The 20,407-nt window shown below is 40.5% G+C and overlaps 2 protein-coding genes across 2 annotated transcripts; both read right to left on the bottom strand.

Moving 5' to 3' along the window:
- Positions 1-1,282: 1,282 nt before the first annotated feature.
- LOC137278012 (uncharacterized) lies at positions 1,283-13,255 on the bottom strand. Its single transcript, XM_067810047.1, has 9 exons — positions 12,911-13,255; positions 12,452-12,751; positions 11,153-11,410; positions 10,555-10,694; positions 9,365-9,420; positions 6,227-6,271; positions 5,348-5,427; positions 4,399-4,467; positions 1,283-4,165 (listed from the first exon to the last, which is right to left on the bottom strand). The coding sequence occupies exons 5-9, from the start codon at positions 9,402-9,404 to the stop codon at positions 3,962-3,964; spliced, it is 438 nt and encodes a 145-aa protein (XP_067666148.1). The 5' UTR covers positions 9,405-9,420; positions 10,555-10,694; positions 11,153-11,410; positions 12,452-12,751; positions 12,911-13,255; the 3' UTR covers positions 1,283-3,961.
- On the bottom strand, positions 10,379-13,193 carry LOC137265278 (cell adhesion molecule 4-like). The gene is made up of 5 exons (XM_067800673.1): positions 12,911-13,193; positions 12,452-12,751; positions 11,153-11,410; positions 10,569-10,694; positions 10,379-10,398 (listed from the first exon to the last, which is right to left on the bottom strand). The coding sequence occupies exons 1-5, from the start codon at positions 13,191-13,193 to the stop codon at positions 10,379-10,381; spliced, it is 987 nt and encodes a 328-aa protein (XP_067656774.1).
- Positions 13,256-20,407: the final 7,152 nt, after the last annotated feature.

Raw genomic sequence — 20,407 nt, 5'->3', positions numbered from 1 at the left:
CGATAAGTGTAGTAATATGGTCATGTGGTGTAGACGACACTATTGTGAGACAGGATGCGTTGTCATGACAATAAGGTCTGCTGCCACGGTAATTATTCAATTTTCGCGGAATATTGACTAAGGGACTAGACGGGTCTGGGAAAGGATAAGCATGCGATTACTATGTGTCTATGTATTAATTACCACACTCATACAAAATGCACGCACACGCTTTCTAAAAATTCATTATCCAGTCTGGTTCCTGCAAATCGGTCTTAGGACTATGAGCGTTGACCTTGAGTATGGGATCGTTTCAGTGATAAGATAGCTCTTTTGAACAAAGTCTTGCCGGGAAGGTGTTGTCGCGAAACTACAACTGATTTAATTCATAATTCACAATTCTTCAAGTTACACCAAACCCACCCAGACTACATCTGAGTAAAACACGCCATGACGAACAGTGAATACAAGAATACCTTACGCAGTAAAATCTCTTTAATCTACAGAGTGATATCTCGATCAAACAGTTGTTAGGTACTGATAGGCACGAAGTAACATCCCTTCTATAGGATCCAGGTATAGTCCCCTCCGACATGCGGTGACAGAATAGGTGTTACAATGTCACTCCTAAGACCGTCACGCCGATTCCGCACAAGGGTGCAATGCGTGAAGCCCATTTGGTGCCCCCAGTCGGGATATTGCTGATAATAGCTGCGTAAAACTAATCTAACTCACACACGGACAGCTGGAACTTAACAGTATGCGCATAGGCATCCCTTTGAATTATTGTACCAAGGAAAGAGAATGATAATAATGATGATAATTCACTTACATAGCGCCTAGTATCCATCTGACTCGTTGCTCACTCGACGCTGTAATCAGAATCTGATTATCATCACCCCGGATAACCCAAGCTGCCTCTAGCCGCTACAAGGTTATAGATTAGAGGATATAGAGGTTAAAGATATAGAGGACATTACCTCACGGGTACCCATTTACTGCTGGGTGAACAGAGGCAAATTTGAACAAACTCACATACCTAAGGTGAGACCACATGGTTTCCCCATGTGCTTTGTGGCGGGGCAGGACCGAAGTCTTAGGAACTTTCAGGAGTCAAATTGCCAAACACGGTGACCCACCCATGGACTGTCCGAGCTCGACGGTGTTTAACTACAACTGATGGTGACCTGAGCACTACGTACAGGACCTCTCGCCATCACCGAATAGACGGAAAACTTGTTGCTGGAATGCCTTGGCGTCACACACCCTCTTGGTGGCATTGCCGAGTGTAACAAAAACTCTATTTGCTCAAGCATTTATTTACCAGAAACAGGTATTGCAAAATAGCAAATATAGAATAAAAATAATTTGAGGATTGGCACATTCCATAGTAGAATATGTATGGAAACCAACTACAGCATACCATGGGGGCTTCCTTCACAAAGCAACTTTTACTAAGGTAAACCTTAACTCCCTTTCTTTAACCTTAGTGACTTACGATCACTAAGTGTTTCGTGGAAGGAGGCCCAGTTCTTCATGCTCTCCTGGGAGAGAAACAAATAGACATTAATATAATGATATAATAATGGTAGTGCTAGACGTTACTCTGGTCAACATTTGGGTCGGGTGCCAAGAATGAATACACCAGGTATTCTTTAATGCGACATTTCGAAAAAGTTGGAGATAACGCCTTCCTTTACGTATATATCATTACACAAAAGGAACATAGCTAACGTCCATGCAGTTTTGAATTGTTTTATACATACTGAGATGACGACATTGCAATGTCAACATAACATCAGTGACACGTATACCGTCACCCATAGCTTAACATAGACATCCGACTATCTTAGACCTCAGCTTCCAAACCTTAACATAGAAGTAACACAAACTCAGCGGTAAGGCGATCGTAACTTCCATACCTTAACATAGACTTACGACGGTTATAGTGCCGAGGTGACCGTAACTTTCATACCTTTACAAATACGTAACACAACTTCAGCACTAAGGCGATCGTAGCTTACATACCTTAATAAAGACTTGGGCTGTTGTAACGCTCAGCTGACCGTAATTCCTACGTAACACAGACATGTGACAGACATTGCGCTAAGGTGAACGTAACGTTCATACCTTATCGCCCACGTGTACATATATAATGTTGTTCAATTTTGATTTGTTTATAGCTCACTGAATTTGAGATGACGACATGGTAACGTCATCGTGAACAGCAGTGACATGTGTCCACGGGTACGGCTACCCTGTCTGTAATGGTGTCTTACAATCCTTGCAAAGGCTCAGTGGTGAATGTCCAAAATATTCGTTTTATGTATTAAAACCTAATCAAACACAAACCATATACACCTTCTTATGAACTGTTTCGTAAAACTGAATTCGTAAAAAAATGTTGTCTACACCGTATGCATGACGGTTAACAACAATCTTAGTGAATACGAACACCTGCTTTGATGAAATGTGATGAACAAAATAGAGAATGTCATCATAAGAGAACATGAAACACGGTTAAGGTAAGTTACTTACAGAGTAAATATGTAAAGATCTATATACAAGTAACCGTGAAGTTAACGGAACAGATCTGCATCACGGCACACTAATCTTACAACATACAGTCCTGGAAGTACTACCGTATTTAAACCCCTCATCACAGAGGTCGACGTAGATAAAGGTTGATTTACCCTGCATTGCTCCACACTAAGGTACTGAATAAAATGTTCGTCTCACATGCATAACGTACATGAATAACAAAACACAAAAATAAAGAACTGATGAAATGCCGTTTCCAGTAAAAAAAAAAGATCAAAACACATATTAACATATTTGAAAGAAAACTCTCTGGCTTATGAACAACCAATACGCCAGGAAGAATGAAGACAGTTGTTATGGATAGACAACCTCTTTATATTATGTATAGGCGACGTTCGACATAGATTCTAATGTCGTTGTCTAGCAAAGCATAATGAAGTTGTACCTCCATAATAAATATCCTCATTCTTCATCTTCTGAACTTCTAGCATGCCGACCAAAGAGGCAATACGCCATGCCTATTTAAATACCAAGATGCCACAAATGTGTGATCAGCAAGATGCCAAACGTTGTATGAGCCTCTATAAAGACTAAATGCTTATAGTATATGAACAATACGATGCCAAGCGTTATATGAGTTCCACAAATACAACAACCGTTTGACACTAACTTTCACAACTTTTTGTATTTCGACAAAAAATAAAGGAGGTAGGTTCCCTACTACGTTTGAGGGAAGAAAATTATGTCATGATAATGCTCAAGTAAACTGGTCATCTTTGCAAGTGAATTATAAAGCTGTTATTTCTCTCCCTACGGTCAGTGCACAACCTTGTATATAAAAGTACCGGTGGAAATGAAAACAGACAGATACACTCTCGACGGGGTACCCCCTTAATGGTAGATGCTAGTTTCATGCAGATTGCGAACGTGTAAATGTAGGTTTAAATACGTACATTTAGGGAATATATAACGTTCCTTAGTTGTGAAAACTTGCAATGTACCTAATTCGCAAAGGAACCACTGGATTCAGTTTCTTTATTACCGTGGATCATTATAAAGAAGCCAATAGTTACGCACCCACCCACTCTCTCTCACACACACACTCTCTCTTTTTACACCAATGTTCTATTCAGCTTTCAAAGCATATTTGCTTATCTAAATGATTCCATTAAATGTTAGGTATGTTTCGCAATGTAACCTTGAGACTGAGATTCAACCTCTCAGGTCTTGTCCAGCAGATGGAGATTCTCAAGTGTCTTTCATCTTCACTTCCAGAAGCAAATCCTCCCTCCTCCAGCTCTTCAACCTCGAAAGGTCTTGTCCGGATGGAGATTCTCAAGGTTCTTTCATCTTCACTCCCAGAAGCACAGCCTCCCTCCGCCAGCTCCTCCAGATCCATGGTCTTGTCCTGCAGCTGGAGATTCTCAAGGTTCATTCATCTTCACTCCCAGAGGCACTGTCGTCTCTCCTCCTCCTCCTGCACTTCCACCTCCCATATCTTGTCCGGAAGCTGTGGCCCGGGGGTGAGGGCGAAGTCAATCTCTTCATATACCACAGGCTCCTCCCTTCTGTGTATGATTGGTTTGCCGTCGATCAGGGTAGGCGATTCAAGGGCAAGGTCGGCGTAGGTCAGACCATCATCATTCTGAAATTTTAACACAACTGCACTTACAAATGTCGAACATTTCTATCATGAGAATTTATTCCATGACTGAACCCAAATCTGCACCTGGTACATTTACTGAACCAAGCAGTTCACTACCGCAGAACATGCTTTCTCTTTGTGTTCGTTGCAACTTAGAGTCGTTTCGGCATTGTGTCAGCCAATCAGGGAAGTCTCTTCCCCGGAACGTGACAGGATATGTATAATACACCTACCGTTTCGCCACAGTTGTTGTATTCGGCAGCGACTGGTCCTGCATAGTCGATTAGAACTGCATTTTCCGACTGGAGACAGCAAACATATGTATGATCTCAACAGGGGATTATTATGATGTATTAAACACATGATATCTCTTCACACATCCAATATATTACATTGTGTTGTTCAGGCTTTTGAAAAGACTTGTAAGGTTAATGCCCATATAGGTCTTGGTTTTTTATGAGGAACTGAACTTATTGGTAACTTTTGTAAGTTTTTGCATTACTTAAATGAATATGAACATAATGTAACAACATCGCCATTAAAATTATTGATAGAAGTAATGAGAAAATACTGCCCTTCTGCTAGTGATACGTAAGTTTGTTCTTAATGAAAGAAAAACATTGACTATAATAATTATGATAATTGTTCCAGAATTTTGTCTGTGGCCTCGACTTGGCAGCTGCGAGGGGTTTTTTTAAATTCTTCTCTTTAACCTACAGCCACTGGTGAACCAAGTGATGACATATATTTTTGCTGTTCTGTGTTGACATATGTTTTATGATATGTTAGGTTTGCTTTACGCAACATTCAGCAGTTGACGTCAATGAATGAACGAGAAAATCAATGGTTTACATAATGAGCATCGATCTTCGCAATTGCATTCATTATCTCGAGGGGCGGTGGGGTGGCCTAGTGGTTAAAGCGTTCGCTCCTCACGCCGAAGGCCCTGGTTCGATTACCCACATTAGTACAATGTGCGAAGTCAATTTCTGGAGTTCCCCCGTGGTGATGTTGCAGGAATATTGCTGAAAGCGGCGTAAAACCAAACTCACTCACTCACTCATTCATCACCTTACGTTGCCTATTTCGTATCCACGTCTTTACGACACACTGACTGAATGGTAATAAATTATCTTCCTGTCAGTTTTGTATTGTAGGAAAACAGTTCTTGTACACACTTACCGATGGCTCTGCGCCGGCATAAGATCTGTTCATGAAGTGTTTGCATTGAGCCTCTTGTACCGTGGCATAAACATCAGAGACTGTGGAAAAGAGAACAAAGTAAATGAACTATAGAAGAGTTGTGTGAGATTGGTACTGAAGCCTTGGTGGGCCATTAGGGGTTTCGCTTTTTTCAATTTATTTTCTTGAATTTTCAAGTTTGTAACTTAATAATTCAACATATGCATTTGGAAATTAATGAAAAATGTCCCAAAAAGGCTTCTATAGGATGGGTGTCAAACTTCTGTAGGATGTCAAACTTACAGTAATCTCTTACAACAAAGACACCTGATGAGAAGGTGTCAAAAACAGCAAGTGTCTGTGCGGGTTTCGTTGAAATCTTTGTTAAAGTGTTTTTTTTTTACATCCGTCAGTGACACTGACTACAGCTTGTGTTAAACACCCCTGGTCTGATGCTGACAAACAAAGAACCATATTTGGGGATTCGCACCCATAACCATAGTTTCTTTCATGACAAAGGAAAACCATCAAACACGGTGAATGTCAATGCTCTAGACGGCAGCTACATCCGCACATTGTCACAGAAAAGACACACGGACACACCGCTGAGGTAAATAGTCAGGGGCTAAGATAACGTCATGAGGTATAGATGACGTCATGTATAGCGTCACCTCAAGTGAGATTTGCTTTACGCCGCTTTTAGCAATATTCCATCAACATCACGGCGGGGACACCGGAAATGGTCTTCATTGAACCCATATGGAGAATGGAATCCATATCTTCAGCATGACGAGCGAACGCTTTATCCACTAGGCTACCCCACCGCCCCTTACCTAAGGTGAGACTCACTGACCACAAGGATAGAAAGATGGTCTATACCTTCTCTCCTGCGCCTTCTCTTTTTTTTCACCTTGGCATACAAGTCTGTAGGTAGAAGTGTTTAGTCAGAAACTATTAAACTAAGTATTACAAGAAGAAATAATACCAATGGTTCTATTGGTGTGTACACCGCACTCAGCAATATCCCAGCTATGGCAGCGGGTTGTCACATGGAGCCTCGATTGATTTCAGCCGCTGGGACATGATGCCAGGCTTAAATGAAGCAGACAGTCTAACCGTTAATAATTTGTGAAGAGCATTTCAAATCTAGATTTTCACGGGGTAGATTCTTAAAGATCTACTTGAAAACGTATCTATAACGAAACAGGTTATCATTCAATCACCCAATCCTAAACACTGCTTGTCACCCGATCCTAAACACTGCTTGTCACCCAATCCTAAACACTGCTTGTCACCCAATCCTAAACACTGCTTGTCACCCAGTCCAAAACACTGCTTGTCACCCAATCCTAAACACTGCTTGTCACCGAGTCCTAAACACTGCTTGTCACCCGATCCTAAACACTGCTTGTCACCCAATCCTAAACACTGCTTGTCACCCGATCCTAAACACTGTTTGTCACCCGATCCTAAACACTGCTTGTCACCCAATCCAAAACACTGCTTGTCACCCAATCCAAAACACTACTTGTCACCCAGTCCAAAACACTGCTTGTCACCCAATCCTAAACACTGCTTGTCACCCAATCCTAAACACTGCTTGTCACCCAATCCTAAACACTACTTGTCACCCAATCCTAAACACTGCTTGTCACCCGATCCTAAACACTGCTTGTCACCCAATCCTAAACACTGCTTGTCACCCAATCCTAAACACTGCTTGTAACCCAGTCCAAAACACTGCTTGTCACCCAATCCTAAACACTGCTTGTCACCCAGTCCTAAACACTGCTTGTCACCCGATCCTAAACACTGCTTGTCACCCAATCCTAAACACTGCTTGTCACCCAGTCCAAAACACTGCTTGTCACCCAATCCTAAACACTGCTTGTCACCCAGTACTAAACACTGCTTGTCACCCGATCCTAAACACTGCTTGTCACCCAATCCTAAACACTGCTTGTCACCCGATCCTAAACACTGCTTGTCACCCAATCCTAAACACTGCTTGTCACCCAATCCAAAACACTGCTTGTCACCCAATCCTAAACACTGCTTGTCACCCAGTCCAAAACACTGCTTGTCACCCAATCCTAAACACTGCTTGTCACCCAATCCTAAACACTGCTTGTCACCCAATCCTAAACACTGCTTGTCACCCGATCCTAAACACTGCTTGTCACCCAATCCTAAACACTGCTTGTGACCCAGTCCAAAACACTGCTTGTGACCCAGTCCAAAACACTGCTTGTCACCCAATCCTATACACTGCTTGTCACCCAGTCCTAAACACTGCTTGTCACCCAATCCTAAACACTGCTTGTCACCTAATCCTAAACACTGCTTGTCACCCAATCCAAAACACTGTTTGTCACCCAATCCTAAACACTGCTTGTGACCCAGTCCAAAACACTGCTTGTCACCCAGTCCTAAACACTGCTTGTCACCCAATCCAAAACACCCATTGCACTCTGCAATCAACAACTGTATAATCAATATTACATGGTACGTCAGTGAAGCATTTGTGTGTACATGTATATGAAGTTTTTGTAATATTTATCACAAGCAGTGGCTTGTCAGATAATATGCGACAACGCATGGTGTTTTTCTCGGTCTGTGGAACCTACAGATATTCCAGTAACTCTTTACTCTGCAGTAAACGGCATGCTACCAATAATGTGTGTGACGTAGATGAATGAATAAACAAATTTGGATTTACGCCGCTTTTAGCATTCTTTCAGCAATGTCACGGAGGGGGACACCAGAAATGGACTTCGCATGTTGGACCAAAGTAGGGAATGGAACCCTGGCTTTCGGCTTGAAGAAAGAACGCTTTAGCCACTGGGCCACCCTACCTCTCCTTCACAGCACAAGGACCTTGGTATTACTCGGGTCATGTGTGGCTGATTAACGATAGCGGCTTTTCAGTTGCTTCGTCTGAACACAGTGCTTGTTTCAGAACACGTGTTTTCCTGACATTTAGTTCAAGGTCACTTTATATATCCTGGGGCTTTATCTTGTTTCTAATATTGGAACATCATTCATCTTCCTTGATTACAGGTCCTATCTTCCGGGCAAGCCGGAAGATAACAATATTCCATGAATGATTTCCAAATGATCAAGTTGATTAGAAACAAACATCAAGTACAAGGAATTTGATACAAATACAAGTACGTGGCGTGTGGCGGTTAGGCAGGGGTTGGGGTTAGGAAGGGGAGGGGCGTGTGGTGATTGGGTTGGGATTGGGATGGCGCTTGGCGGTTGGATGGAGGTAGGGGTTGGGGTGGGGTTTCGGATGGCGTGCAGCGGTTGGGTGGAGGTAGAGGTTGGAGCGTCGTGTGGCACTTGGGTGGGAGTGGGGGTCGGGAGTTCTATTACTTGTGGGGTGTTGCTGCACACATGTTCAATACACTGACCTTGAGTAATGACGAAGAAAAGTTTCAAATGAAATCTATGAGCATGCCCTATTAAGTTTAATAAAAATCCCGAATTCCCCTGCTTCTTCTTGTGCGACCTGATGTACAATGGCGTTCGCGCCATCTCCCGATAAAATACTTAAATTACATATATCACGTTTTATGTGACCACTGACTGTGTCACTATTACTAGACATATCCTATCCAGGTGTCATAAGCACTACTTTCAGTTGTTTGTTTGTTTGTTGCGACATGTTGCGCTCAGCACACCGAACCCGTGTCTTCGGCATAACGGGACAGTTGGGTAGCTACTAGCTTGTGATTACTGCGTTCGCCCCTTTCGGCGAAAATGCGGATTTGATCCCTCACTTGAGTACAATGTGTGAAATCCATTTCTGGTGTAGCCTAGATATTGTTGGAATCGCTACAAACGGCGTATAACTAAACTCACTTTCCTCGGCCTGACGAAAAATCTCTGGACTATCCCACTCCCCTCCGAACAATGAATGATGTGCAGTGCATTCATACAATCCGCACGGTATACGAATAAGTCTGCTGATCGAATGCGCCGACACGCTTTTGCAAGATTTCAAACACTTACCACTTGGATCTTGTTGAAATTGTGTTTCGTTGTCAGCCATACTGCGGTCTCCAGGCCTAAAAGACATGCATGAGGTGAAGGAGTAAGCAATTCATATCATGACACGGCATACATCAGACTGCAAAGTTAAACTTCGAAAAAATCAACCTTTAATTAGTTAGCTGCAAATGCTGATATTAGATATTACCTACCTGTGCCTACCTGGCACCAACAACTTCTGTGATTATCTTGAAGTCATAATGCTCACCTCGAAAGTACAAACGACAATGCTAATCCTGTATCCTTTTCTTTCTTTTCAGTACCTTAACTTATGAGAGAAACACTGAAACGTATTTTGTTGGAGTAACTCTGTACCTTATCTTGTAGGAGTAAAACTACCTTAGCTGGTAGGAGTAGAAGTGCACCTCAACTTATAAGGAGGAGGAGGAGTAGGAGTAGCTCTGAACCTTAACTTGTGGGAGTTAAACTGTACCTTAACTTGTAGGAGTAAAACTGTATCTTAACTTGTAGGAGTAACTCTGCACCTTAGCTTGTACAATAAACTCAGTGCGCCTAGAGGCAGCAAGAGTTGTATACTCCCCAGGGAGTTGAGATTGATAATATGATGCTGAGACGGACATCCAATGGTCGAGGGTAACAAATACCAGTTGCATGGATATGTGCGCTATATAAATATCCAATAATAATTTGTATCTGTAACTGTGTACATTAACTTGTAGGAGTAACTCTCCAGCTTAGCTTGTAGGAGTAAAAGTGTACCTTAACTTGTAGGAGTAAAACTGTATCTTAACTTGTAGGAGAAACTCTATACCTTAACGTATAGGAGAAACTCTATACCTTAACTTGTAGGAGTAACTGTACCGTAACATATGTGAGTGACCCTATATCTTAACCTGTATGAGTACACCGAACTCGTAGGGCTAAACCTGTACCTTAACTCGTATGTAAACGCTGTGGTCTTCTCATTGTTCTTGAAATGATATACTGACAACAGATATCTGCTATTGAGAGTCCTCACCTGTACACTTTACCTCCTGAAATAGATAAAACATACCCTAGTGTAATCACTTCTAATGCAAATTATCATTCAGAAAGGATTCAAATGCGCCTGCTGTAATTGAAGTAATAAAACTGAAGAGATGCATGACAGGATATACGACAGCAGCATAATTAATATTTTCTCGTATCACCACAAAGACAGTACCTTTCTTGGTCCTGTTTCTTCGGAAAACGACGGCGACGATGACGAAAGCGATGACGACAATGAGGACAGAACAGGCGGCAGTCACAGGTACGATGGGGACTACACCAGATTCAATTAACTCACGTGCTGCAACATTCACCATACCAAATAGAAGCTTTCCTTTGATTCAATATGCATACAACATATGGCGTAAGATCACATTGAAATGTGTTCAAATGGAAGCAAGAGTCTCAAATGTCAGGATTTACTGGAACTGGTTTGTTTGTCGAATTATATAAATGATGTATGTAATAGAGTAAATATATAATGTTTTTGTTCTCCTCGGTTCAGATCTGATATTTTTGCTTTGGGGGAATCTGAGAGTGACGAATCACACTGACTTGATGTCATATCATCAAATTAATAGTCAAGATTGACCTCCTGATCCACATTTTGGTAGATACCTGTTCAAAATCTCTGTGTGTTTTGAGAAATTTGAAGGGAGTAAAAACTTAAACAGTCATTACATGTCTCATTCAAATATAATTTTAAATGTCACATATTATGTTACTCATATATGTTTCCGGAATCTGTGGAGGCCTTACGGAGGACCTCCAGTGTCAGGTTCCTTGATGAACTCCCATGGCTGTTGTTGACGTGACACGTGTACTGTCCAGACACAGACACATCTACAGCTGGCATAGACAACACAGCCTCCACGTGTCCTGTAATCACCATCTGCCTGGATGTGTCCCACCAGGTTACAGTGCAGGCAGGGTTACAGTCAACGGAACATATCACTGTTAGAGGTTTCCCCTCTTCTACCTCCCTTGTGCCTTCAAACAGTATCTGATCAGGTCCATCTGGAATATATGATGTGCGATGGTGAGGGGAAAACACATCTAAGATACTTCCCTCGTCATTTGGCGTCAGTTACACTAATTAAGGAACACCAAATAGTGCAATACTGATGTTATGCACAGTTTGCACGATCAATAATCATTAATCAATCGCGACCTTGATCATCACAGTCAACCCATTTTATGCCATGACAGCCATTTGGAATAAACACGGTGATGTACTGTGACGACACATAGTTACGATTTTAAAGCTATAGTTGAACCATGAGTAATAATCTGAACGTTGAAATGTATCGTGTCAGTGCCAGTTGAGCGCCGCCAAGTTACGTACAAATGTCACGACGCAATTGTTCCGATAGGTGACACTGGCGTCACATATTCAGTGACGCTTCGCGGCTTGTTTCAGGTCGTATTGTGGTCGTGTCTGGGGAGGTTTTTAACAGATGATTTAGGTACTTCAGAAGGTAAATGAAAAGTTAATGAGAGAAAGCTCTGTCTTGTGTAAACATTTGCGTACAATATAGAATACAGAATAGTAGAAGATACTCTAAATATACTCTAAATGTCTTGAATTTTGCCATGCGTGGTTGGTAGTGAGTCTTTTGTGTTCCTTATTTTCCTAATATTTTAAATACTCTTGTTTTGGCCTTTGTGTGTCACCGAGCATTTACATTTTCTGAAATCTGAGGCTCGAATTGCGAGACCGAGGAACAAAAACTGCATTCGTTGTCGTAGCAACAGATTCATTCAATCTATATTATGTATTGTGCTGATCTGAGCTCACATCCAGATTAACAACAGTGATGTGACATAATTTTGAAGTATTCGTGTTTGAAGTATTTGAAGTATTTCGTTAAACCTTTGAAGCTGAAAACTTTCATCACAGATTTTGGCTATGTTGTCGTTAATTCCGATCCGAACCACCAAAGTACTGTTATAATAATGATTCAGGACATGAGGGTTCTATGACGGTGCTATACTCAGAGCCGTAGTTGCAAAGATATGCGAGGTTCCTATACCGTAAACAAGGTAGTTCTTACTCACATAGGACATCCAGTACATGTTCGTGACTCCAGTCAGACTCCAGTCCCCCCTCCACAGCCTGGCAGCTGTAGTTGTCTCCGTGGTTCTCTCTGCTGACGTGGGGTATTGCCATCTCATCTCCACCTGTAGGAGACTCATCACCAGATTCTAGCAGCACCCCGTCCCTCATCCAGATGTAGGTCATGTTCAGTGGGGGGTGGTCCGGGGGTAGACTCCGGGAGGAGGAGGAGCATGTGAGGGTGACACTCTCACCTGATACAGGTGAATCAGGTTTGGTGATGGTAGGTGTGGCTGGCTTTTCTGTGAACAAATGAGTAAATCCATTGATACAATAATGCGAGTGCCTAAAAAAACCCCGATTTTACGAACTGTTTTGACATTTGAAGAATTCACCGTTATTGTCCATAACATATAGGCTAGTGACACGTTAATATTCGGAATTTATAGTTAAATACTTACGTACTACAACGACGACCTGTCTACATCCAGTAACATTCTCTTCATTGCTTCCCTGACAGTAGTAAGTACCAGCGTCCTGTACAGTAACATTGTAGATGGTAAACCTCAGCTGTCCGGTCTGTGACGGTGAGTCCTCCTCGGTGTATCTGATTCTGGTCCTGTAGCCGGTGTGAGTACTGTTGAGTACCACTATACGGTGTGAGTTGGGCTGGACCGCTAACAGTCTCTCAGCTACCACACATACATAATATATGATGCTGACATTCTCCGGTTTCATGGTCATGGTAACATCTTCACCAACACGAGTAACAGTGTATGGGTATCCAGTTGTCATGGAGGCAAGAGCTGTATACGAAACGGTAAATAGAATCAGAAGTCGATAACAATGGATGCAAAAGCAAATGCGGAAAAATAATACGTAAATTAACTCTACAACAGATTCAAAATATATGTCAGTTTTCGAAGACAGATACATACCAAAACCACATAGTGTAACGGCCACAGAGGAAAACAGAAACATAGTCACCACTGTGGCGAGTAAATCTGACAGGTACGGTTTCTGATATTATGTGTGACATTATGTAGTTTCACTAGATGATACTTCCCTATAAACATTTCCCGGTGAATCTGACGTTATGCTACGATATTATATACTCTTGTGTGAATATGTCCTCCCTTAAAGCCCACAGTGTATCATTATGGTCGTTTCATAGATTTGGTTGATATATAGAGGATAATATCAATTAAAACACGTCACTTCAGTCAATCACTCAGTGGTTAAAACATGTTTGAGGGTTTTGTCCAAGGATCCTCATTTGGGTGTTTGGTCCTTATGGGTTTTGTCCTAAGGGATTTTTTGGTCCCAGGAGACTTTCGTCCACTTTTTTTTTGCTTGTTTTTTTTTTTTGTCATACGGTCACAATTATTTCATGACACTTCTGCTGCTAATAGTGACCTTGAAAACGCATCACCTTTCTAATCACATTTAAGCGGGTTTTTTTCAAAGGAAATCGTTGGAATGAATAGAAACCCCGATTATTCTGTCAGTCTACATTGTGACTGAAATATTGCCGATGTGACAGTAAATCTTAACTCACTTGCACTAATTGACAACTCAACGTAAATGTATAAAACACAAAACTCATAGTATTTGGTTCAGGCCCAGGTTAAATCGAAAAATGATATTTACATTTGGGGAGAAATGTATATCTAGGTATAAAACTACACAGAAGCAAAAACGGTTACTACCATGAGTGAAAAGGCTATGAATAGCCTGCTGAAAAAGTAAAAATACTGAATTTACCTCTTGATTGTTTATTACCGGCATTTGATCGGCATATTAGCGGGAGACGTAAAACGTAGTCATGGGTAACAGTAGGGTTGCTGTTGTCACTAACTGTAACGTCATACTCATGATGTTGACCTATCTATTACAGCTGTGCGTCACCTATGACGACACTTAGTTTTCATTAACCACCTGAAGAGTCGTGGAACGGAGAAGATCTTGTGCACACACAAACACACACACACACACACACACACACACACACACACACACACACACACACTGTTACGGTTAAGAATTTTCCCAAACAAACCCCCTGTGAACCAGCAAAACAGAGCAAAGACAAGTCTAAAACATTCAAAGTTTGTATTATTTAGTAAAGAGAGCAAGTTATACAAAGTCACAATTCAATTATACAATATCGATTTCAAATACAATACAAATGAGACAAAATCTAAGGCAATGTGTCACAAGATATATAGTAAACACACCAAAGTCTTAGCGGGAGAGAGAAACACTCATACAGAATGCAACACAGTAAGCAGTCTGACGGTGGCTATGGAGATGAAGTGTTGACAGCGATTGATGATGGTGTAACGTAATGTGACTGTGTCCGTCCCAACACGGCAACCATCCCATACATATACCTTCAGTCATTTCCCGGAAGTTCGAGCACATAACCATCGCCACCAACGTGGAGAGATATAGAACAATGTCGTCGCTTCGTGTTTATTTGTTTTACAAAAGAGAGGTAGCTCTAAAATACTGCCTTAGAGGTGTACCACTTAAATAATTTTCAGTAGGAAATGTGACCCATAATAACGAACAGTAAAACCTTTAATATTGTAACCCAATAACAAGTACCGCAATAATAATTAATAACTACTCAAATCACGGAAAACACACTCTCCTAACACTCTCCCTCTTGAGGAAAAAAAGTTTCGTAGAAACTTTCTGTTACAATCATAGCAATAATAATAATATAATAACATGACATATAATAATATGAGTAATATGAAAAACTTCTTGCAGAATTACTGTGACATAATGTACATACATACAGCATTATCAAGTCATCATACATTTATACCCTGGAAAGTGCATCAGTACAAACATTGTCTTTGCCTTTAATGTGTTGGATCGCAAGACTGAACCCTTGCAAGGTCAAACTCCACCTCATAAGTCTTTGGTTCTTGTTCTTCATTTTGTGAAGAAAAGTCAAGGAATTGTGATTAGTAAAACACTTCAATTGGCAAAGTGGTGGTACCAAGGTGCACTTCAAAATGTCTTTTTCTCAGTGGTAGAATAATTTCTTTGGTGCTCGTCAAATTTGATTACACGATGCCATTTAGAAAGTGGTCAAATGCAACATATGTCATATTTGGGATTTCACTTTCTCAGTAAAGTACAAATTCGAACCCGCACTCTCTGAGTCAGGCACCTACTCGCCAGCACACAAAGTCAGCCGCCTAACCCGCTCAGTGGAAGTGGCGGTGGCTGAGCGGGTTAGGCGGCTGACTTTGTGTGCGGGTTCGAATCCCGGATGGGACTCAACCAAAAAAGTACTAGAATTTGTACTTTACTGAGAAAGTGAAATCCCAAATATGACATATGTTACTCGTCAAATTTCTTTGAGAAATAACAAACTGGATGTTCAGTTCCTGAATCATCCTCTTGAATCAGGACAGCACCTGCACCTACACCACTGGCATCAACTCGCAACTTAAATACTTTCTCAAAATCTGGTGCCTGTAATACTGGAGAATTCATGAGTATGGCTTTGACTTTTTCAAATGCAGTCTGACAACTGCCATCCCACTGAAATTTTACCTTTTCCCCAAAAAGGTTGGTAAGTGGTTATGCAACATCTGAGACGTTTTGACAAAACTTTCTGTAATAGCCAGCCATACCCAAGAATTTCATGACTTCTCTCTTAGATTGAGGCACTGGAAAATGTACAATTGCTTCAACTTTAGCATGAACTGGTTGTACCTGGCAAAGTAGGAAAGTAAAAGTCGTATGTAGAGTCTGATTTAGTTGGGTTTTTGCGGGAGGATTTTAAGCACCTATATTCTTTTTAACATGGTGCATTGCAAGTTTACTGCAGAACCTAGCTGAGTTCGCTTCAGTCGTGTTACAGTTTGTAGCAGTCGTGAGTTGTTGTCTCACACTGAGTTATAGCAGTTAGTTGGTTACTTCTAAGTAAGTGGCATGTAGACGTTGCGGGTTGTTGATGCATGTTACTGTTGAATCGAGCGGGCACCAGACCTGACTCGGGAATGTTATCTGTGAGACATTGTATTTATTGCAGAACTTAGTCAGGTTGGTATTAGTAGTGGGAAATGCTTCTGACTTGCCTCTGTGTTATGTTTTCATAAAGCTTTAAGGTTCTTATAGGTGCAATTATTCACACTATGTTATTATGATAAATAATCTTTGTTAAAACTATATTGAGTTCAGTTGTCATTCACCCCGCAACAAAGAGTGGAAAGAACCAGGGTTAGTAGTACGAGCTTGGCCATCAAAGTTTCCATGGAACACCTTTTTATAACAATACACAATGCAAAGTCCATTGATGGCCAGACTCGTCCTATTACATTTACTTATATACCTAGCTTGACCAATGCGATCAATGCAATCGTCCATTCTCGGAATAGAATACGAATCAGTTCGTGAGAGTGCATTGACAGCTTTCATGTCAGCACAGCAGCGCCAACCACCTCCACTCTTCGGCACAAGAACACATGGTGAACTCCACGGACTGTCACTGGGTTCAGTGATGTCAATGTCCAGCATGTATTGCACCTCTTTCCGCAGAATTTCACGCTTCACTGGATTCATCCGATATGGATGTTGTTTTACAGGCAGAGCATCACCTACATATATATCATGGCTAACAACATCAGTTCGACCAGGTACATCAAGAAGTAAGTGACAGAACTCCGGTTCAGATTGAAGATCTACAGCATATATCAGGTGTACTACGTTCCAACTACAGTTTTAAATTCCTAACACGGAATATAGAGGGTTTTCTGTCAAAGGTCGACAACCCCGCTTTTATTGCTTATATACATAACTTTGAGTTTATCTGCCTAGTGGAAACATTTCTCGATAATTTAACAGCAATAACCCAGTTCTCTGCTTACGACTTGTACATATCCAAAGCTCATAGAATAGCAAAGGCTGGAAGATTATCTGGCTGAGTGATCGTTTTGTTGAAAAGCACTCTAGCTAGTGAATGCCAACACATTTCTCTAGATATTGACAATGTTGTCTGTGTCAAACTAGATAAAAGTACAGTTGGCAACAATAAAGATATCCTTGTATTTGCAACATATGTACCTCCTATCGGCTCAACGTTTTATGTTGCAGCCGACGGCACAACCGCTGTCGATGATGTTGACCAGTGGCTGATAGACCATTCAGACCACGGATGTGACGTCATCATTTACGGAGATTTGAACGCTCGTGTAGGTGTCCATAACAACCCACCAGACACACTTGACCTTCACGGTCTAGACGAAGCTGCATTCCCGGAGGAACCCTCAGTGCCTGTAAATGAAAGACATTCATGCGACAGTTCTGTAAACACCTTTGGTCGTAAACTGATTGACTTTTGCTTTTCTCATAATTTGTATATCTTTAACGGCAAAACGTCAAGTGACAATACAGGAGAATTTACTTATATATCCCAACAAGGTTGTAGCGTAGTTGACTACTTTATTGGTACTGCTGATTTATTCTATATCCAACATGATGTTATAGTCGATTCTAGAGTTGAATCTAAACATATGCCCGTGATTCTCAGTGTCGACTCGGTAACAGCTTCTACTCGTAAACTCGCGAATGATATATCTTTTAAGCCTATGCCACATGCCGAAGGCAGTTTTACTTTCAAGTGGAATGATAACAAGGCATCTGAAATTTTAATTTCCCTTAGTCCCTCACTTCAAAATATGGTGGATGAAGTTGACGGTAACCTTAACAACAGTTTAGATATGTTTGTGAAAGCAGTTCATTCCGCATCTCAACGTATGAAAAAATCCCTTAAAAGTGGGTCAGTTGGCGATAACACAGGATTTTATACTCTGAAATGTAAAAAAGCTAAGCGAGAAGCACGACAGCATTTGAGATGATTTAGATGTCACAAATCATGTGAAAATAAACGTGCCTACTTCAAGATGAGAAACAAATATAAAGAGTAATGAATATTTCCAGACGTGATAACAGAAACTGTAATATTGAACTTGATAGCTGATTGAATCATTTCAAGAATGTATTCCAAAGCATAGATCTACTTGCCGCTAATAATGATACATCCGTCCAAGATGACAATCTACTTGAAGATCTTGATTTAGACATTCTTGAAGCACCCATAACTAATAAAGAAATTCATGATGCAATCCAGCACTTAAAGAATGGTAAATCCCCAGGCAATGATCATATCATAATTGAAATATTAAAATGTTCAGAAGCATTATTTAACAAGTTGTTCAATGATGCTTTATTTCCTGACCAGTGGTCAAGGCAATTATCATCCCTCTACATAAAAAGGGTAATAGAGACAATCCTGAGAACTATAGAGGGATATCTATACTCTGCACTTTGAGTAAAATTTACACATGTATAGTTAATGCAAGATTGACAAATTGGGCTACCCTAAGAGATAAATTGACAGAAACTCAGGCTGGTTTTAGAAACGGATATTCAGCAGCAGATCACATTTTCACATTATATGCTATCATTCAGAAAACCATACTGAAGACGAAAAAGAAGGTATATGTCGCCTTTGTCGATTTCCGAAAGGCCTTTGACTCTATCGACCGTAAAAAAACTATGGCAATGTCTTTATGCAACTGGTTTAAATGGAAAAATGCTTAGAGCACTGAAAACTATTTATAATTCGGTTAAAGCCTGTGTAAAAAGTAATAATATTTTATCAGATTATTTTGATTGCCCAATAGGATTAAGGCAGGGATGTATTCTAAGTCCACTCCTCTTCTCGTTTTTTATCAATGAATTGTCATTAGAAATCACACAACACGGAAAATTTGGTGTGCAGTTATTTCCAGATATGCTAGAAATCCTGTTACTACTATTTGCCGATGATGTTGTTCTAGTTTCTGACGCTATATCGGGGTTACAAAGGCAATTAACAATTCTAGAATCATATGCCGACACGTGGGGGTTGACTGTCAATCTAGAGAAAACCCAGATTGTTGTTTTTAGGAGAGGTGGACCGTTAGCCAGAAATGAGAAATGGTTTTATAAAGGTGAACGTGTTTTAACAGTTGACTCTATCGATATCTAGGCATTCTTTTTTCATCTTCTTGTAAATTCAATACATGTACATTAGATTTATCATCTCGGGGCAAACGGGCACTGCTAGAAGTACTACACCACTTACATAAACTGGATAATGTTGACTATTCTGTATTTTTCAAAATATTTGATACCCAAATTCAGCCAATACTTTTGTATGATGCCGAAGTGTGGGGCATTAATAAATTTTATAAGATTGAAAATGTACATTTAACTGCATGTAAGAAGTTCCTAAATGTTGGTCCCCAGACACCAAATGTGATTGTTTATGGTGAATGTGGACGTTACCCACCGTATATAAATGCACAGTGTCGTTTTATAAAATACTGGCTTAAACTGGTAAATATGCATCAACAAAGAATAAAAAAAAAGCTTATGATATGTTAATGTATTACGATAACTGTGGTTATGTTAACTATATTTCATATGTGCGTAATTTATTGTTTTCATATGGCTTTGGTTATGTTTGGTTATTTCAAGGTGTTGGTAACGAATCCCAGTTTTTTCAAATGTTCAAAAGAGTCGCAGTTGACATGTATATACAGACATGGAATAGTACCATGGAAGAAAGTTCAAGGTATAAGCTATACAGACAATACAAAAGCCTATTAGAGCCGGAAAAATATCTGACTATGCTAGCAAATAAAAATACAGAAATATTCTTACTAGGATCAGAGCGGGCATTCTAAAACTAAAGGCTAATGAGGGACGGTGGTTGGGAGTTGATTCTAATCAACATCATTTGTTCTATATGTAATAAGGGAATAGAAGATGAATTTCACTTTATCCTTATATGTGAATCCTACAATAATCTAAGAACCTATTATTTACCACAAATGTATAATCACAATCCGTCTACCTATAAGTTCAAGCAATTACTGTCTTCCACA

The sequence above is a fragment of the Haliotis asinina genome, chromosome 1 (genome assembly GCF_037392515.1).
Source record: "Haliotis asinina isolate JCU_RB_2024 chromosome 1, JCU_Hal_asi_v2, whole genome shotgun sequence".
Taxonomy (NCBI): Eukaryota; Metazoa; Mollusca; class Gastropoda; order Lepetellida; family Haliotidae; genus Haliotis; species Haliotis asinina.
This window is presented reverse-complemented; position numbering and strand designations above follow the sequence as displayed.

What these genes read in the sequence shown, in the direction of transcription:
- LOC137278012 (XM_067810047.1), bottom strand. Translation starts at nt 9,404, where the DNA reads ATGGCTGACAACGAAACACAATTTCAACAAGATCCAAGTG. An exon ending in GAGAAGGCGCAGGAGAGAAG is followed by an intron (nt 5,428 to 6,226) that starts GTATAGACCATC and finishes TCTTTTCCACAG; the next exon opens with TCTCTGATGTTTATGCCACG. An exon ending in ATGCCGGCGCAGAGCCATCG is followed by an intron (nt 4,468 to 5,347) that starts GTAAGTGTGTAC and finishes TGCTGTCTCCAG; the next exon opens with TCGGAAAATGCAGTTCTAAT.
- LOC137265278 (XM_067800673.1), bottom strand. Translation starts at nt 13,193, where the DNA reads ATGACCATGAAACCGGAGAATGTCAGCATCATATATTATGTATGTGTG. An exon ending in ACATGTACTGGATGTCCTAT is followed by an intron (nt 11,411 to 12,451) that starts GTGAGTAAGAAC and finishes CATATATTCCAG; the next exon opens with ATGGACCTGATCAGATACTG. An exon ending in AAGAAACAGGACCAAGAAAG is followed by an intron (nt 10,399 to 10,568) that starts GTACTGTCTTTG and finishes TATCTATTTCAG; the next exon opens with GAGGTAAAGTGTACAGGTGA.